At 42.9% G+C, this 17626-nt stretch overlaps 1 protein-coding gene across 4 annotated transcripts; it reads right to left on the reverse strand.

Annotated features, from left to right (window-relative positions):
* Positions 1 to 779: 779 nt before the first annotated feature.
* LOC6606521 (hemicentin-1) lies at positions 780 to 14094 on the reverse strand. Of its 4 annotated transcripts, none has more exons than XM_032721706.1 (18): positions 13857 to 14094; positions 12160 to 12373; positions 8139 to 8638; positions 7316 to 7635; positions 6762 to 6965; positions 6544 to 6695; positions 6136 to 6280; positions 5927 to 6057; positions 5457 to 5616; positions 4418 to 4587; positions 4225 to 4348; positions 3986 to 4146; positions 3309 to 3450; positions 3109 to 3232; positions 2676 to 3037; positions 2262 to 2473; positions 1788 to 2012; positions 780 to 1168 (listed from the first exon to the last, which is right to left on the reverse strand). In XM_032721706.1, the coding sequence occupies exons 3-18, from the start codon at positions 8495 to 8497 to the stop codon at positions 1115 to 1117; spliced, it is 3045 nt and encodes a 1014-aa protein (XP_032577597.1). In that variant the 5' UTR covers positions 8498 to 8638; positions 12160 to 12373; positions 13857 to 14094; the 3' UTR covers positions 780 to 1114. The 4 variants fall into 4 exon arrangements, with proteins under 4 accessions (XP_032577597.1, XP_002031322.2, XP_032577599.1 ...); XM_002031286.2 differs by having other exon boundaries at positions 13654 to 14094; XM_032721708.1 differs by lacking the exon at positions 1788 to 2012 and having other exon boundaries at positions 13654 to 14094.
* Positions 14095 to 17626: the final 3532 nt, after the last annotated feature.

Raw genomic sequence — 17626 nt, forward strand, 5'->3', positions numbered from 1 at the left:
TAACTCAGAAACTAAACGATTAAGTGCATAGTTCAGAACACAATAACCTCACCACCGAGCGGATGGAGGCATCTTCGAGCTGTCACTTGTGACAGCGATCCAGAGAAAGTACTTTCGCACTAATTGATTTATCATTTCAGAACAAGATGCTACGGAGTCCGAAGATATCTCGAGATCAAGGGTGAATATTGGATGTTTAAACTAGATGTACAGTGTGCCGTCTACTTACCAAGTTCGCTTTCCTAAGTACTAGTGCCGCAGGAGTTAGGTTCGTGTCCGCAATACCTCCTGCTGCCCAAGTGCTTATTAAAGCGGCGAGTTGCCCAGCAAAAGAATACACCGTGCTCAGTGCTTCGATTCCATTTAGTTATAATTTAATTGTATTTAATATTTCTCCTAATAGTTACAAAAACTAGGCTTGACAAATTATACTAATCTTTGCGTTTGCTGTTCGTAGCGCACGAGTATCGCCTGCCGCCGCATACATTTCGGGATTAAGTGGCAGCAATTCTCTAAGATACATACACTTTTTATTCAGATACATATACTATCCTCAAGCTGTAGGGTGCCCGCTCCATGGAAGAATCGCCGCTGTAACCTCAGCCTGAGTTTAGAATTCAGGCCTGAGGGCTTCGAGTGCCAAAGTGCGAGGCTCTGGAAGGGACACACACCCTTCGGATCGCTCCGAAGATTTTGTACATATGTTGCGGCATTGCAATTGTTCTATAAATGCTTAATTTAATCCTAGATGGGGGTAACACAACGTACATCGGAGCGAACGGCACATTTCGTCCTCACAATAAATTATGAACTATATACAGTTGCCGGTTCGGAGCGGTTAGACAATTTCAAATTACAGGGAGAATCTCGGGGAACCGGAGTGGAGGAGTGCCAGAGTACCGGAGCACCGGAGCACCGGAATTCCGGAATACCGGAGTGCCGGAGAGTTCCGGCCTTCTGTATAATCATGTATGTACATATCGCTTAGACCGCTAATTAGGACTACTTAGGTCTAGTTAAATACACGTATGTGGTAGCTACACTTAAACACTCGAGTTAATCGAAACGAAAATCAATAGGTAATACTTTCATAGAGGATATGGACATGATATTCTCACAAATGCGACTCCCGCAGTACTCTGCCGGGAACTCTGGAAGAGTGCAGGTCCTGTTCAGATTAAATGGATATATATTCGTTTATTGGTATACTAAATATGGCGTAAATTAGTTGCAATCGGCCTGCTCAGTTTGCTTATGTTTCTTGCATTTTTTGCGCACAACAATGATCTCGGGTTAGCTTAGCGAGCGTTAGGATGTCGGCGATATGTTAAGTTGACAGCGTTTGTTTTTCGGAATAGGATAGGGTGTACGGGATATGGATCTGGGTTCCAGGATATCGGGATACTTGATATTGGATATGGGTGTGTAGGTGAAACGTTAAACGATATGTTCTTTAGAAGTAGTTTCGTTCACTCCTCTCTCTCTCTCTCCACGAGAATATATTCCTTATCTGGCTGGGCTTAATTACAACAACAGATGACAACGATTATTTACAAAACGAGTGTATTGCAGTTACACTTTTGGCATTGCATTAAGTACACAAGATGCTTACGAGCTAGGAGAAGTCTTTCCTCAAACCATGCGAATAAATACGTCTAGCTGCTAGGATATTATTCGATACGATGCGGTACGATACTCATGTATTAATACATTTGCCACTCTATATCATTTGGTTTTTTGTACACTCAGAAGTAAGTATGGGTGTGGGAGCTTTATATACAACTTTCCTGTATGCGATTCGAGGTGGTGACGATCTCTGGACCGGTGCGAAATCGGTACTCGCTCAGCGACGACGTCACCGACGGATTGTTCGGACTCAGCAGACTGACCTCCATGGGCTGGGGCGTCAGGTGGTACGAGGACGTGGGCGTCGAGGTGCTCACACTGTAGTTCAGCGAACCCAACGGCGGACTGCAGGTGGTGATGCCCTTTTTGTTCAGTGTAGCATAGCTCTGTATGGAGTGCGATTTTTGGAGGGGAGAAGAATGCATGAGAGGATAGCCCCGTAAGGAACACCATGAGGTAATGCGTGATATAACCATCACCAAAAGCCTTAAGCCTAATCTGTCAAATTATCGAAGTTAAAGTTATCAGACTTCATAAACTCTTTGTAATTGTTGATAGCAACCAAGAGAGAAACTGATTGTTTCGATAACTTAATCGACATTTTTCCAGCTTTAATTCTAGATTTTAATACTCACGATTTGCTTGCTGGGCCGGAAGGTGTAGTGCAGCACCTCGTTCCCGGAGCTGCTCATCAGCCCAATGCTGGACAGACCCTCCGCCGCCCCCATGCCCACGTCACTGCCGCCCTTCGTGAGCTCCGTTTCCCGGAGGTAATCGCGCTGCATCAGGCGATTCGAGGGGCTTGCAAATCCTGGCGGGGACACCAGGCTCTTCAGCGGACGTTTTTCTGCAAATGCGTTAATTAAGGAAACTGAATGAATAACTGATGATGAGTTGCAGCGAAGGTGATGGTACTCTAATAGATTTAATTTAAATATTGCTTGGTTGACAAGAAATTCGTTTGCAATATATAGTGAATTTTATTTTAATTGTTTAATTAAGAGCTTATTATTCCCGTGGAGATTCAGCAAGCATTGATGGGTACTCACCATACTGATTTGGTATAACATCGGGATCGGTGTCGTCTATATCGGCCTGATCGGCCATGGGACTGTGCCGGTTCCTTGCATTTGAGCGGAGTGTATCGCCTGGCATGGCCACCAGGCCAATGGGCGAGCTGCCCTTCATCCCGCCATCAAGGCCCACTCCCACGCCTCCACCGCCCACATCCCCGAGAGCGCCGCAGTCGACCGCGTTGCGACCATCACAGTTGAGGGGCAGGAGGCTGTGGTGCGGCTGGTGGTTGCCGGATCCGTCCGTCTGAACGCCCGGATGCAACGGGTCCAGCTGGCAGTCCGCCGGAATCGTGAGCTGCGTGTGCTTGGCCACCTTTAGATTGCTGTCGCTGCGCCTGCAATTTAAATGGGGCCATTAGAGCAAAGCCGCAGCCATTAGCCATTAGCTTGGTTTTGGTGTCCGTACCGATTGGAAAACCTCCGGTAGATGGCTGCCAGCATGATGCAGAAGATGGCGAACAGCAGGCCGCAGAAAAGGGTCAGACCCGCCAGGAATGGGGAGAGGGGCATCGAGAGGCCGGTCGAGGCACCTGCGAAATGCCGCAATTAAATTATTACCACATAATTCCCAATTACTTGGGTTCTTGGGCCCCAACCGCAACTCACCTGTGAACTTGGCCACGCCCTTGAAGTTGATGTCGTCGATTATGGTGGGCTCCGAACGACCTTTGGCATTTACGGCGAATATCACCATGCGATAGGTGGCCGCCTGGTCTAGGTTGTCTATCACAAAGGTCACCGGTGTATGCTAAATAATTTCGGGTAGAAGAAAAACCAACAAAACAAAAATTATAATTACTTTCAGAAGAAGTTTAAAAACGCAACAATGATTATAAATTTCCCTGAATTTCCCCTCCTATTTACTCGCACTTTAATGTTTAGTGAACTTACAAAACACAGCATCCTAATTCGGTATAATAATAATATCTAAAGGATAGAAAAACATATGACCACTAGGAAAATATTCCAAATTTGAATTTCAAATGATGCCAATAATTTACTTCAAGTCTAATTCACATTAGCTTTTAATCTCCCAAAATCCAACAAAATAATTTATTTACGGAGTTACAAATTATATTATTTTTCGGCAACTTAAAAATGTAAGCACAGAGCCCCAAAGTATACAATATTTCCATCCGCTTATCTCCTGCTGTTCTGAACACTGCGAGGCAATTAATTACTTTAAACCCCCATTGATTAGAGGAAGTCGCCGATAAAGTTGTTTAATGGGTTCGCTGGGTAATTAAGATTCCCGTGCTTATTAACCCAATTCTGAAGCTTACCGAAACCGTGATGTTCCTGGCCAGACGCAACGTGTTCAGTTCGACCAGCTCCAGCATGAATCCCTGCGGAAGACCTCCGTCGAATCCCTCCAGGCAGCCGACTTGCAGTGAGTCCACCGACTGATTGGTCACCGAGCAGTTCTGCAGTGGAAACGGCCGACCTGCGGATAGAGTTACGTCCACCCCGATTAACTGGGATAATGCTGATGATGATGATGATGGTGCTGTTGGGTGCTTACCGGCTGCCACAATTTGAAACACGCAGGGACTCTTCTGCGTGCCAATGGAGTTCTTGGCCCAGCATGAAATCGTGCCGTAATCGAGGTCCGTGCTGGGTGTGTAGTTTAATCGCGACATGCCGGTCTTAAAGGATATAGATAGATACACAGGTAGTTAGCACTTTCAGAGTGGCTGTCCTTCAGACAATCCTACCTCGCTGGAGTGCAGGCGAGCTGGCAGCTCAGTCTGCTCGCCGGACGAATTGAAGGTCCACTGAAAGGAGTCCGCCGGCGGCGAGGAGTCCACCTCACACTTCAGGGGCAGGGTCTCGTGCTTCAGAGCGCCCAGCAGCTCCTCGTGGTCCGTGGCACAAATCGGGGCATCTATCGGAGTCAAGTGGGAAATTAGAGCGCTTATTGAAATATTTAACGGCCATCAAAAGGATCGAACGACATGACAATGCAGCTTAACAATGCACTTAGAACATTGGGGGTCAATTAAAAAGGAAAAATATAATTTAATTTGGTTGGTAAGCGAATCAAATCTTTTTCTAAATAATTAGTGTTTTAAGTCTTCGTAAGCGACATATTAACCGATCTGATTGTTACAATAATAGATACTTTCTCCTTGAGTACTGTTTTTATCTTTAAAATGTATTAACAAATCCAAATGAATACTGTAAGAAATTAACTAACTTATAAGCCAAAAGAATCTCATTTCTTATGTGCTCCGTCGTAATAACTAAACTGCTTTTTGCCTGTAATAGACCTTAAACGGCCTGAATTAATACCGAATTTCGAATTTGGCTGGCGCATTTTGGGCATGGCGATGCCTAAGCCAGGGGGCAGATGACTCTGGTCATTTGGAATATCACTCGGTGCCAGAGTCAGATTCAGAGAATTCCGAGGAGGAGGCCGGGCAAGTGCCAAGGCAATGCATTCATTGCGCCATAATCTTGGTCATTAACGTGAGTCGTAAGGGCTGCGGGCTGGGGATTCTGGGGGAGAATGGTTATGTGCCGGGTACTGGGGCCGACACACCTACTCTGCCTTTGTTCTTGGCTTTCGGCCAGAATATAACACTGAGCCCCGTACTCGAAATACATTAAGAGCCATTCAAACTCAAGGATTAAATTGGAAATTACAGAGACGTTAGTTCAAAGCCAAACTTGGCTAACTTCGATGGTGGCCCAGGGGCGTAGGGGGTGCCGTTTCGGGTGGGGACGGTTGGGATTTGGCTGCGATTTACTTACAGCGTATGCGCAATGTGACCGGATTACTGGGGCCCTTGCCCTCCGAGTTGACAGCCAGGCAGGTGTAGTCGCCGGCCGAGGCACGTGAGACGCTCTGCAGGACCAGCGACTGATCCGACAGGATGACACCAGCGGATATGTTGTGCTGCAGCTCCTTGCCCTGCACAGGAAGAAAAAAAGAGAGGAAAAACACGTAAGCCACTCAGCGTTTTCATCTACAGTAATAAAACATCTAACCCACAGGGCGTATGAGCGATATAAGACTAATTTTTTGAGCATATCTATGGTAGTGTTAATTAATGGAAACTGAGTTCTGAATATTCAGAATTTTATATCACTCCATTTTATAATTAGCACTTTAAATATTAGTAATACCTTAAAGGTATCTTAAATGTGGAATTTTAATTTAAAATCCTATTTTCTTGCAGTGACTGAAGTATTTGACACCCATTATTCAGGGCCATGCTTACGTTATGGAACCAGGACATCTTGTACGGCTTCGGGTTCGCCAGCACAATGCACTCGAAGTACGCATCATCGCCCTCCTTGATGTCGTCGGGATTCAGCGAGGAGCCAATCTTGAGCGTGGTGGTCGGCTGGTCTGTGGACACATGGGAGAAACGATTTTTTTGCAATTAGACTCCAACCGCTCTCAGAATTTGCCGCATCTTTTGCTTACAATGGACAATGAGTCGCCATTTGTCCTCGATGGCGCTGCCGTCGATGAATTGATTTTCTGCCCGACATGTTAAATATTTGCCATCGTCCTCGCGTCCGGGCGTAAACGTCAGTATACTTAGAGATTGATTATCGGGTTCATTAAACTAAAAAAGAAACGCAAACAGAGTCCATTAGGAAATGAATAATGAAACGGAAGCGGACCGAAAGTAACCGAACGGAACGCAACGGAACGGAAAGTGAGAAAAGTAAAGAAAATCGAGCCAAGGCCACGACGAAACCCGGCGAAAATGGAAAGGAAATTTGTGGCAATTATAAGCGACGCACACACTACACAATATTAATTTGTGTTTAATTAATGAGTTTGGGACTGAGCGAATTCACGAGTCATTTACGAGCCTGGGCTTACATTCTTGGTTAGCTTCTTCAGCTGCTTGCTGCCTTTCCACCAGGTGATGAGCGCCGGCGGCTTCGATCCGGAACTCTTGCACTCCACGTCGTAGGTGCGATCCGCAGACACGAATCGATCCTTGGTGAGTATGTGCACGGCAATGGGTTTCACTGCAGAACAGAAGAGAAGCATTATCATTAGCACTTAATTAGCATATCCTTGCGGCATTCACTCACGATTCACGTCCAAGATGACCACCCGGTTGTTGGGTGGCGTCAAGTTCGTGTTGCTGGCCACGCACATTAGCCGGGAATTGAGGTGCTGCCTGCCCACATTTGGGTACGACAGGTGGTTAATGGTCTTGCCATCGGGCCGCTGCTCGAAGGACTCGTCAATCGCCGTGTTGTCCAAGTACCAGGTGACATTGGGTCGCGGCCGACCTGAAATTTGTTGGGTTTAATAAATAATGGATGCAGATAAATGAATTATTTACCCAACAAACGGTTGGAAAATATAAAATGAAAATCTTAAGGCAAGAACAAGCTGTCTTTAAGCACGCTAAGTATTTCTGCCATCATTAAAATTACAGCCCATTTATAATTTGCTTCTATTTTATAGGAATAACCGAAAAATGCTGATGTTTAATTTAGTACTTTTTACTAAACCCTTTCAAGTGCATTTTTATGTAATTTGGCTTTAACCCAACATAAAAACGTAACAGACATTGTTTACAAATTGGTCCTGTCCATGCATAGAACTCATGCTTTTTTATTCCAACAAAATCTCTTACCTCCTGAAACTTCGCAGGACAGGACGATGTCGTTACCCTCGCTGAAGGACTCCACATTTCCGGCCTTCTCGTGCCTGTTTTGGCCATAGATTATGGGTCTGTCTGGCGGGACGATGACGGTGAGATTGATTTTGAGATTCCGGGTGGGCGAGTTGCGGAAGTCGACGCGACACCGATAGACGCCTTCGTCCTCGATCCGGATGTTGTCGATCTTCAGCTGGGCGGGATGGGTGGTGCTGCTGAAGTGGGCGCGAGTGCCAAATGCCGTGGGCGAGGACCATAAACGCGCCTGTCCAAACTGCCGGCCCCGCACATCGAAACTTTAATTGGAGAGGTTTCAACGATAATTACATTAAAACAGAACATAATATAATTTGATCAAAAAACAAAAGTTACTTATTAACCAATTTATTGGATGTAATTAATGAAACCATTGGGTAAAATCTCAATGCTTCTGTTTTCCACCAATTTGTCGGTCGGAGTTTTGGAATTGCTGTGAAATTCGAACGAAAGTGTTTTTATGGTATATACCCCCACTCTCCTCTGACTGCTTTTAAAAGTGCATTGCAGGGGTAAATCACAAAAACACATTATTTACAAAATATCAAATTATGCCCCAGGGTGAGCTCTTTGTGTTTTTTACGGCATATAAATATATATTATTATATTATAGTATAATGAATTACTTTGATTTACCATGTATTTGAATTAGCTTTTCAAATAACCATTTCTTCTTTTTCAATTAATTATTTTTAACCTTTTTACTTAAACTTATACCATAACCTTTAGTTTAAAATTGAAATTACACTAATCTCAAACTTACTTGTAGATGGGTTCGCCATCGCCCTCGCGGAACCACAGGACCATATAGACGGCGTCGTCCCGCTCCTGCGGCGAAATATCGCAGGGCAGCATCGCCTGTCGTCCAAGGACACCCTGCACAGTGGTGAGTGGAACCGGTCGGTCCAGATTCTGCATGAGCTCATCCTGTTCTACGTATGTGCTGCACACCTGGCTGATCCCAGACAGCATGAGCAGGGGAAGGAGCAACTGCCTCCAGGCATTCGGACTGGGGAAGGGATGGGGCGCAGTGGGCTTTTTCCGACAGCACGGCTTGCGATCCTCCAGCTCCTCCCTTTCAATCAGTCGGCAAACTACTTGGTATGTCTCCTCGTGATGCATGATTTTCGCTTTCTCGTTTACTCAAACTAATCGCTTGCTAAGACTCTTCCTTTGACCTTTATCATAGCCTTTGATAGATTATCGCACTTTCATCCATGATGCGAAGCGTGTGGGCGAACTAGGGGATTCGTTGTCCTTTGGCTGCACAATGCAATAATTCAAGTCATAAGTTACTTTACTGATGGATGAAAATCACATGCTTATTTATTTTCTAATAACATTAGTTGATATAAATAAAATTAGTGGCTTGAGCACATACATCGCGCCCACTTTAGCTCAAGAATTTCAAAAATATTAGTCACATTACTAGAATATATATTTTACTTTAAAAATTATTTTAAAAATTCCTAGCTGTCACTAATGAATGTAATAAAGTTAGAAAAGCAATAAAATAAAATGCATAGTTCGATGACAATACTGTAAATATTCCCCTCCCAGTGAATAGAAAGTAAATAAAATTCACGGACCAATTTTAGGAATCATTTAAATTTAAACGTGTTATCTTGTGGCCTTTGTGAATAATTGGAACGCATTATATTTGTGAAACAGATTGCATAAGGTCTTTTACCTTCAACTCCATTTACCATCAATGAAGCTCGAACATTTCAAATATTCCTGTGAGGAAAAGCAATTAAGATATGAATCGTAGCATTAATAAGCCCCAATTCGAGCACTCAATTTGCAATGAAAATGTTTTACGATGCATTCAAAGAGGTTCCCATATGCAAAAGACTATTAGAACGATCAAAATGATTGGTAAACTTTATTTGGTCAGCTTCAAGGGCATAAATTTAAATAATTTTTTGTTAACGTGCCTTTTGTCTGCCGGGGCACAATTAATAACCGATGTCAATTCCAATAATCTCGCTAATAAATCAAATGTGTTTAAGAGAACAATGCGTTCTGGGATCAACACGTCCCACTCATTTTCACGATTTTATGGAGTCTCTTTAGAAAGTCAGTTAAGTGTAACTAACAGCTTTTTGGAGGTAATCACAGCAAATGTCTGCTCCTAGAAATACTTATTCATACCTCATCCGAAGAATGGGGCTCTTAGCTCATGGCCAGGTTGGAATTCATGACGCACTTGCGGTCAACTCACTCAATTTGCGGCGCTGTATGTCAACGTAATATCTTTAAAAATGTGAAGTCATTTGTTTGGCACATGGCTGACATTGCCAAAAACCGAAAATCAAAACTGACAGGGCGAGAAAAGTGAAGTGAGCTGTGCGGATTGTGGCCAAGAAAGTCTGGACCTGATTGGCCAGACAGTTGGAGTCGTAAAAGATGATGATGCTGATGGCTAGAATGTCAGGCATATGGCCAAGATGCCCCCATCTACGGCCAAGATCGCCCTCAACGATAACAAAGGGTAAAGAGTTATGGGTATTTCTCCAACAAATATCCGAGATTCCAGACAGGTGGGATAGCTCATGCTCATATGTCCACTCAAAGTTATGGGCCTAATGCCCCTTTATGGCCATTTAATGTTATAACTTAATTAATTATTACGATATTCCTTTTTCCCCAGGTCGAAAAGAAGAGCTGCTCATAAATATGCCGTCCGCAATTTGCCTATGAATGTGGTAGACAAACACTTGGCCCCGAGACTTGAGATTCAAGACGGTTATGATAGGGATAGCTTACAAAGATACCCTGAACCGAGGTCTAATGACTATTTCATAAAATTCATAGATACATTAGAAACTTTAGCAAGCAATAAAATATTCAAAAATTAAATCGAAATACAATCATATCAATCAAGTGCCTATTAATTACATGTATCTTTTAAATCACCCAACTACCTTTATTTTGATGGATTTCCAAGGGTATTTTTGGGCCCTGTTTTGGCCCTTTTAGTTCTGCCTTTGTTAGCCACTTTTGGTCAATTCCAACAAAATATTTTGAATGCTGACAAACTGACCCCACCAAAGAGAACCGGTTATCTCGACGAACTTGAATTCTTCGCTATTTAAAATTCATTAGCTTTTATCTCTTTTTATTGCCACATAGAATAAACAATAGATGCGTTGATTTATTAATTATTTATCTCGTTTTTACTTTACAAATAATGAAATAATATTTCCATCTCACAAAAAGCATTTGTAAAGCAAACAAAGTGCTTTTCCGATTGTTTGGCCGAAGGTGTCGCATTCAAATTCGAAAGGCCCATCAACTCATCTAAGTTCCAATCATAAACAGGAATTTAGATGTACACCTGTAATTTCAATTTCCTGTACGCTGGCTGCCACTTAAAGTCGCTAAACGATTTCTAATGGAAGCAATTAAAACGTCAGCCCCCGCCAAATATATTACCCTTTCTCCCAGCGGAGAATCCGCAGAAGTCGTAAACTTGATTTCCTATGCACTCAAATCGGTGGCCCCATGGGCGCTTTGTTCGCACATGGAGGTGCGAATTTTTCAGCCTGAAAGCAGATCAAAGATATTTGCATACTCCAACGAACTATAACTAGGGATGCCGTACGACTATCTGCGGGGAATCGGAGGTGTGTGAGGGGCTCTGGGCCCCTCGGACTCATCGTCGGCATTAATAAGTATAAATAACTCTTTGATGGGCAGCCGGTCGTGAGCTGGCCGGCGACTTTGGTTTGTTTAGTTTGCTGGCCATTTGTACAAAACACCTTTAGCTTCTACACGAAATATGACAAGAAATCAACCGAAACCGGTTTCGGCATTCGATGTAATGTGATTTTTGTGAGAAATAGCCAGAAAAAAGTCCCACACTGGGAAAAATATTGTCCTAGGCTGACTGTTATTTAAATAATATTGGTAAAACATATTTAAGTAAAATATCTTAATGAATAATGTTAAACGCTACATTATTCTGTTTATGTATGTATGTATGTATGTTTATTCAAACAATATTTTTTTAAAGAATAGATTTTTAAGTTTTATTTTTTGAGTCCTTGAAACTCAAAGATAATTTGCTCAGTTCTATCGAAAAATCTATTGCTGATAACTACAAAGCTTAGAAAGAAATATAATTCAATATGATGAAACGTATTCATTTGAATCTTCTTTTAAAAAATTCGTGAGCATTTCTAATCTGAAAATATGTGTTTTTCGATTTTTGACTTTAATACAATATAACTGGTTTCAGTTTATGCCTAAGCACACAATGGTTTTAGTGGATTTCTGCTCTTTTACTAGACGCATTTGACCATTAGCTCTTTTTAAGTACGATAAATTTGTAAAAATTAACCATTATATATTATATTTCTTGCAGTGCATAGGAAAGGCGAGGAAAAGGCAGCAGTGTACGGATACGCCATGCTTGAAATGCTAAAAGATGTTTGTGAGCCCCGTTTGCTGGGTTGCCGATGTTGTCTCTGTTGCCGGTTGCTGTGGTGTTGCTAATTAAGATTACAGACATCGATACTTTTCGGAAAGCAGTGGCACGTACACATATGCTATAGCCTTTAGCCGCCTATATAGTATAACCCGATATGCGAGTAGCAAGATGGCCAGAAGCAAAGGCAAGGCAAGGCATCGGCTGATAGCCTCCCTAAAGTGCTACATCAACGCCGAGTGACAGCGATGAGGCTGTGGCTCCTGGCTTATTAATTATGTAGCTTAATTTGCGATTATGCAGATATGCATGAGCATAAATTTTAAGGGAAATAAGCAGCCAGATAACTCACCTGCTAATGTATGTGCATATATGCCGGCCGATTTCATTCAATATTCCATGTTGTTTTTATACTGCCCTGCTACAGTTTGCTTCGCTTTGTTTGATTTCGATTCGATTTCGACTATGCTTTTGGTTTGGTTTGGATTTGTTACTTTGTTTTATTTTGTTGGCCAGCTAGTTTTTTCGTCTAATGAGCCACAGACACGCCGTCTGAACGGATGAATCTGCGATGAAACCGAAAGAGATAGATGGTTAAGAAACCCGAACCTCTTAACGAACTTGAAACTCGCACAAAAACCAATTGCACTCCTAATTGGCCAAGATTTACGTTTCGCACCTCCCTTGGCAATTTAGTTTTGATTTCGTTAAGCTCACACTTCATTTACTATATATCCATACGTATATATATATGTATGCACTATCCGCACGTTTGTCATTGTGGCCAAGTGTAATCAAGTGCCGTGGAGGATCTCTCGAATCTGCTCTCGTTTTGACAACTATTACCATAACAAATCAGCGCGCCTGCCACTGACAGGGCCAATTGAACTGAACCGCACAGGGAGCGACGACAAAAAAATATTTACACGGCGCCCGACTATCGTAGGGCCGGGTTAAAGGGACATTTGGAATGATTGGTGGAAGGAGTCGGGATGGGAGTGGTTCAGGGATCAGGGGGAATGGCAGCGAGTCACCAAACAACGACGTCCGTGCCGAGGCCATATCCTTGCAGCCTTGTAGTCCGTATTCCTTCTCTCTGTTTTTTTGTATGCCACAGTCGTAAATTCCAATTATCGACGAACTCGAGGCACGGCACCGCAAACCGAGCAGCCAGCCCTTCCTTCGAGTGGAGTGGATCCGCTGAAGTGGTGGCAACTGGAGCTGGGAACTGGGTGGGAAGGGGAGGGAGCTTGGATCCGGAGTGGAGCGATTTTCAAAGTCAGCCGCGGCAACGTTTGTTGCTATTTTAGTCTGCCGGGATTTTCATAAGATTTTTTCCGCTTTTATAAATATTTCTTTTTCCATGGCTAATCCTTGAGGTTTCAGACAGACAATTCAGCCGCCCGTTATTGTCGGGGTTTTTAACAAAATAATTTAAATACTTTTACAGCAGTTCTTGGGGGTTTGGGGGAATGCAATTATATAAAGGCTTCGAACTATTTTACGCAAAAACTCAGCAGTACGGAATTTGCTTAACGTTAATTAAATGAATTCCAATATGGTAGACAATATTTAACTGCATTTCAAGTTTAAACCATGACCTTTTTCTTATATTTTTTTGAATTTATACTCAGCACATAAAATATTATCATAAACTTTAAAGGGTCATTGGAGTTAGTAAGCCACTGAGTAACTTCATAAGTTTAATTTTTCAATAGCTTTTAGCACATGTTTAAGTCAGCAATTGAGATTTCGTTTTTATTGAGGAGATTTTGGTAAATACAAGGCCCATTAGAGATTCGAGTGCTGTTGTAAACCGGTAAGATTTAATCCGACGATGCATTACCACTTGGCCAATGGTTGGGATTATACTTGGCTTGGCTCCTTTAGGCCACACACTTTTGCGATTGGTTGTTTTCATTCATTAGGGGTATATTTGCATTTATCACTTTCGACGGTTTTGGGGTTTATGATGGTTTTATTAAGCACTTGGCCATCAAATCCTGTATCCTGAGCACAATGCCAAACACCTCTTCTACGGCTACTCACACAGATACACCGCACTTGTGCGTTTGCAGAGCCGACTTCACTTCTGTGTGGGTGCGAATGCGCGTTGGTGTGCGTTACGCTGCGAGTGTGTGAGTGTACGAGTGTGTCCGTGTTTCGGTGTGTGCGTGTGTATTTGTGCGAGGGAGCGCTTTAAATGGAAACCCTGGTGCGAACGGATTGGGCTACATTTCCACTTGGACCGCTCGCGTTTTCCGACAGCAACATGTGTACCGTTATAGCTTCGCGTATCTACTGGATACCCATCGTCGGAGTTCCACTCGTCGATGCGTTTTCCTCGCGACGTCTGCTTTGATTTGAGTTCGAAACTCGAAATTCGAACAGCCAGCCGAAGAGAAATGCCCGAAAGAGCGAGCCGTACGAAACTTGGCATACGATATTCGGATCTTAACAGCGACCTATATCGTATGCCTATGCCTTTGGCACTCCTGCTTTAAAGTCCACTACTAGTGGAGTGGTATTGACAAATTTCCTCTTCTTACGGGCCGCCAACAAAAGCACCCACCAACCACCCACTTTCTGCTTATTTATGCGTAAAGATTGCCCCTCAATCCGGAGATATTCGCTGCGATGGGCGATAAAAGTTGTCGCTGTAAAAGTAATTAGAGCTAGACACGATTACACCATGTTCCATATCGGCAGCAGATACTCCCTGCTTAACAGATGAATAATCGTTTTGGCAAATATTCGCGGATCTTGTTGGGGGATTTCCATAGCTTTTAAAAGTCAGTTAAAGTTAAGTTAGGCCCAAGTATTAGGCTTGCTTGATTTGAAAGTTATTGCCAAGATGATAGAATTCATTTTAATTTGCTATTCAACAATGGCGAAACTTATAAGGATATTAGAAAACCTTTGTTTTTTCATTGTCTATTTAATTGGACTTCTTATTCATTGTATGTAGTACAATAGGTTACCACAATTTGGGCTATTGCAACATTTTAAAATACGCTTGCAAAGGAAACTTAAAGAAATTGTATTATAACCATTCTTCGAGTTTTCGTAATAGTGTTTTTAACCTAAATACTTTATTTAAAAGAGCATATTTTAAAAGACTTTCGACGAAAAAGTTAAGAAAAGATTTTGTTTTATTGTTTCAATGCAAACAGACGTAAATGGATTATTTTTGTTTAAATTTGTACTTCCTGCATGCATCCGCCTCCTATTAAGAAAAATCACACCTTAGTACACAGCAAATTAAAGCCAAGTAAAATATTTTTCAAGCACTGGAAAATGGGGCCTGTCGGAAATGAGCCTTCGCGATGAATAATAATACCCTAGACAGCCAATTGGAAATTAATTAAATCGAACAATATTTGCTCGCCTGAATTATTCACTTATCAATCAATGTGTTTATTCTTTGACGAAACAAGTCCATAAGTCTGTGCGGCTTTTCAAGTGGATTTCCATAAACTCCCCGTACACATACAAGTTTGGATGTATATATATATATAGGCGGACATACAATATATTTGCGGCACAACATTGCGCCTTAATTCAGATTCGACCAGAGCAGATGTTATTCATCATGCGAGTGCTGCATTGTTGTTCTTTATCAAGTGATTGATGCGCAATATCCACACAATTTGATATGGAAAGGAAGTAGTAAAGAAGCGCCCGAGCAATTTGCGCCCGGCCAAAACCAAACCAAAAAGCCAGAGAAAAATCCCCGCCGAGTGCAGTCACCTGGGATTGGGGAATGGTGAATGGAGAATGGGGGATCGAACTCCATTGGGTGCCCGTGCCTGGACTCGAATCGATTCCCCTCCCGTTTCTATGGAATCTGCGTCGGGTCGGTGCCGTGCTGGGCATTAAATCGTTAAAGTAACATATACAAATTAATGCAAACAAATACACGAGTGCCGCATGAAATGCATTCGACTCCCAGCCATTTCTCTCCAATGACCTGGCCGTTCGATGGTGCTCCAGATCTTGTCAATAGTTACGACTTTCCGATGTGCCACGGAATGCTAAACAGATCAAAAGCCTGGCACGTGAATGCGCCGCGCCGCATCCCCCAAGATAAACCGACTCCCAAATATCCCGAAAAACCTGGACTGACAGCCACGAGGTGTGAGAATTCTCAAGTGAGATGGCAGTGCACTCAGCCCCAGTCGCCAGCACACCCCACTCCCACCACCGCCCACTCCCAGAAGTCCTCTTCCAATACACTGGGGAAAAATAGTCAAAAATAACTAATTAGATAAATGCAGCACTGGAACTAAACTATAATTGATTGTCGGTCATGTTAGCCCATAAATAAAAACATTATTTGTGCTGTCATTTGAAATTAAATTGAAGTTCATAAGCGTGGAAGTCTTAATTATAAAATTTCAAATAAATTCTAAGCAATTCCTTTTTAATCATAGATAATTTTATAATTGCAAGCATTTTCCTTGAGTGCACAACTAGCAATCTGCTACCGTTGCCGCAGTCACATTTTCCACTTCCCACCGACTTGGCTTTTATTTTGGACTTAGCACCAGGGATTTGTGGCTATTTTTGGCACCGACTGAGAAAACTGGGAGTTTGCCCATAAAATAGGTGTGGTCATATCATCAATAAATATTCCCTGACTGGCCCGCCGCTGCTGTTCAATAAAAAGAAGCGCAACGAGCAAATTAAGAAGAAATACAGGGAATGTTTAGAAATTGAACGGAGTTATGCGGGATGCAATGTAAAAATAGCGAGATGTATCTGCACCACGTAAACAAACCGCAGCAAGAGATACATCTGTGTGGCTAATGGATCGCGTGCTATGTGGGATGAAATAGAACTGAATAGATGGGACAGGAACAACTGCAAGCGATACTCTGGGGCGATTCCTTGGAAACTCGAGTCCATTGTGTATTGTGAGCTGTGAGCATTTCCATTCGCATTTGCATTTGCCGGGCATTCGTCATGGGTCTCATCAGCATCTGAGATACTCGCACTTCGGGGATATCTATGCAAAACTGGGCGGCAGCTGGAGAACTGGAGACCGGGGGCAAAGGCAGCTCAGCTACTTCGGCTTAACCGTTTAAAATCCCATTTCCACATGCCTTACATGTGTTTTACTCTCGGCTCCAACATTTCTTATACCAATCGCTGGAGGAGTGTCTGCGACTTTGTGCTTCTGGCTAATTTACATACGAGCATGCCAAATGTTGGCTTTGTTTGCCGTCTCATCCGTTGTTTTTCGGCGTGTTTGCGCGTTGTATCTGGCTAACGAATTGCTTGTCGAAGGCAGCAATTAATGGCAGCATCGCACCGATGACTTAATGACAACTTCCTAATAAAAGCCAAAGAATTTAATCAATTTATTAGGCGCTTACAAGCCAGATACATGCGATTATTTGGCCATTAAAATTAGCATATCAAAAGGAGCGGAGCACGGTCATGTAAGCCCAATTCAAGTCGATTTCGGTGGGAGGACAACCAATCCATAAACATGCAATCAATTAGCATGGAAATCACACGTTTGAATGAGTTATGGAATCGTTGGAACTGCATACCCAATGAGTTCTCCGATTGGAGCTGACCTTGTAACTAGATCTCTGAGCTGTTTCTGGGTATCTGCATCTCGGCCCCATCCACATCCGCATCCGCGATGTTGCCGTGCTGCGGCTCATTAGCGTTTATGGGGAATAGATTCCGCTTTCGCCAGGAGAGGATCCCGCCGAAATCTATACATCGCATCGATTTAACGCTCAAAACAAACGCACACGGAGCCCCGGGCTCCATGGCCAAATACGTGCTTAACTGTAACATTTCAA

Source organism: Drosophila sechellia, chromosome 3R (assembly GCF_004382195.2).
Source record: "Drosophila sechellia strain sech25 chromosome 3R, ASM438219v1, whole genome shotgun sequence".
NCBI classification, from domain to species: Eukaryota; Metazoa; Arthropoda; class Insecta; order Diptera; family Drosophilidae; genus Drosophila; species Drosophila sechellia.

What these genes read in the sequence shown, in the direction of transcription:
- LOC6606521 (XM_032721706.1), bottom strand. Translation starts at nt 8,497, where the DNA reads ATGCATCACGAGGAGACATACCAAGTAGTTTGCCGACTGATTGAAAGG. An exon ending in GGTCACATTGCGCATACGCT is followed by an intron (nt 4,588 to 5,456) that starts GTAAGTAAATCG and finishes TGACTCCGATAG; the next exon opens with ATGCCCCGATTTGTGCCACG. An exon ending in TGTTATACCAAATCAGTATG is followed by an intron (nt 2,474 to 2,675) that starts GTGAGTACCCAT and finishes ACGCATTTGCAG; the next exon opens with AAAAACGTCCGCTGAAGAGC.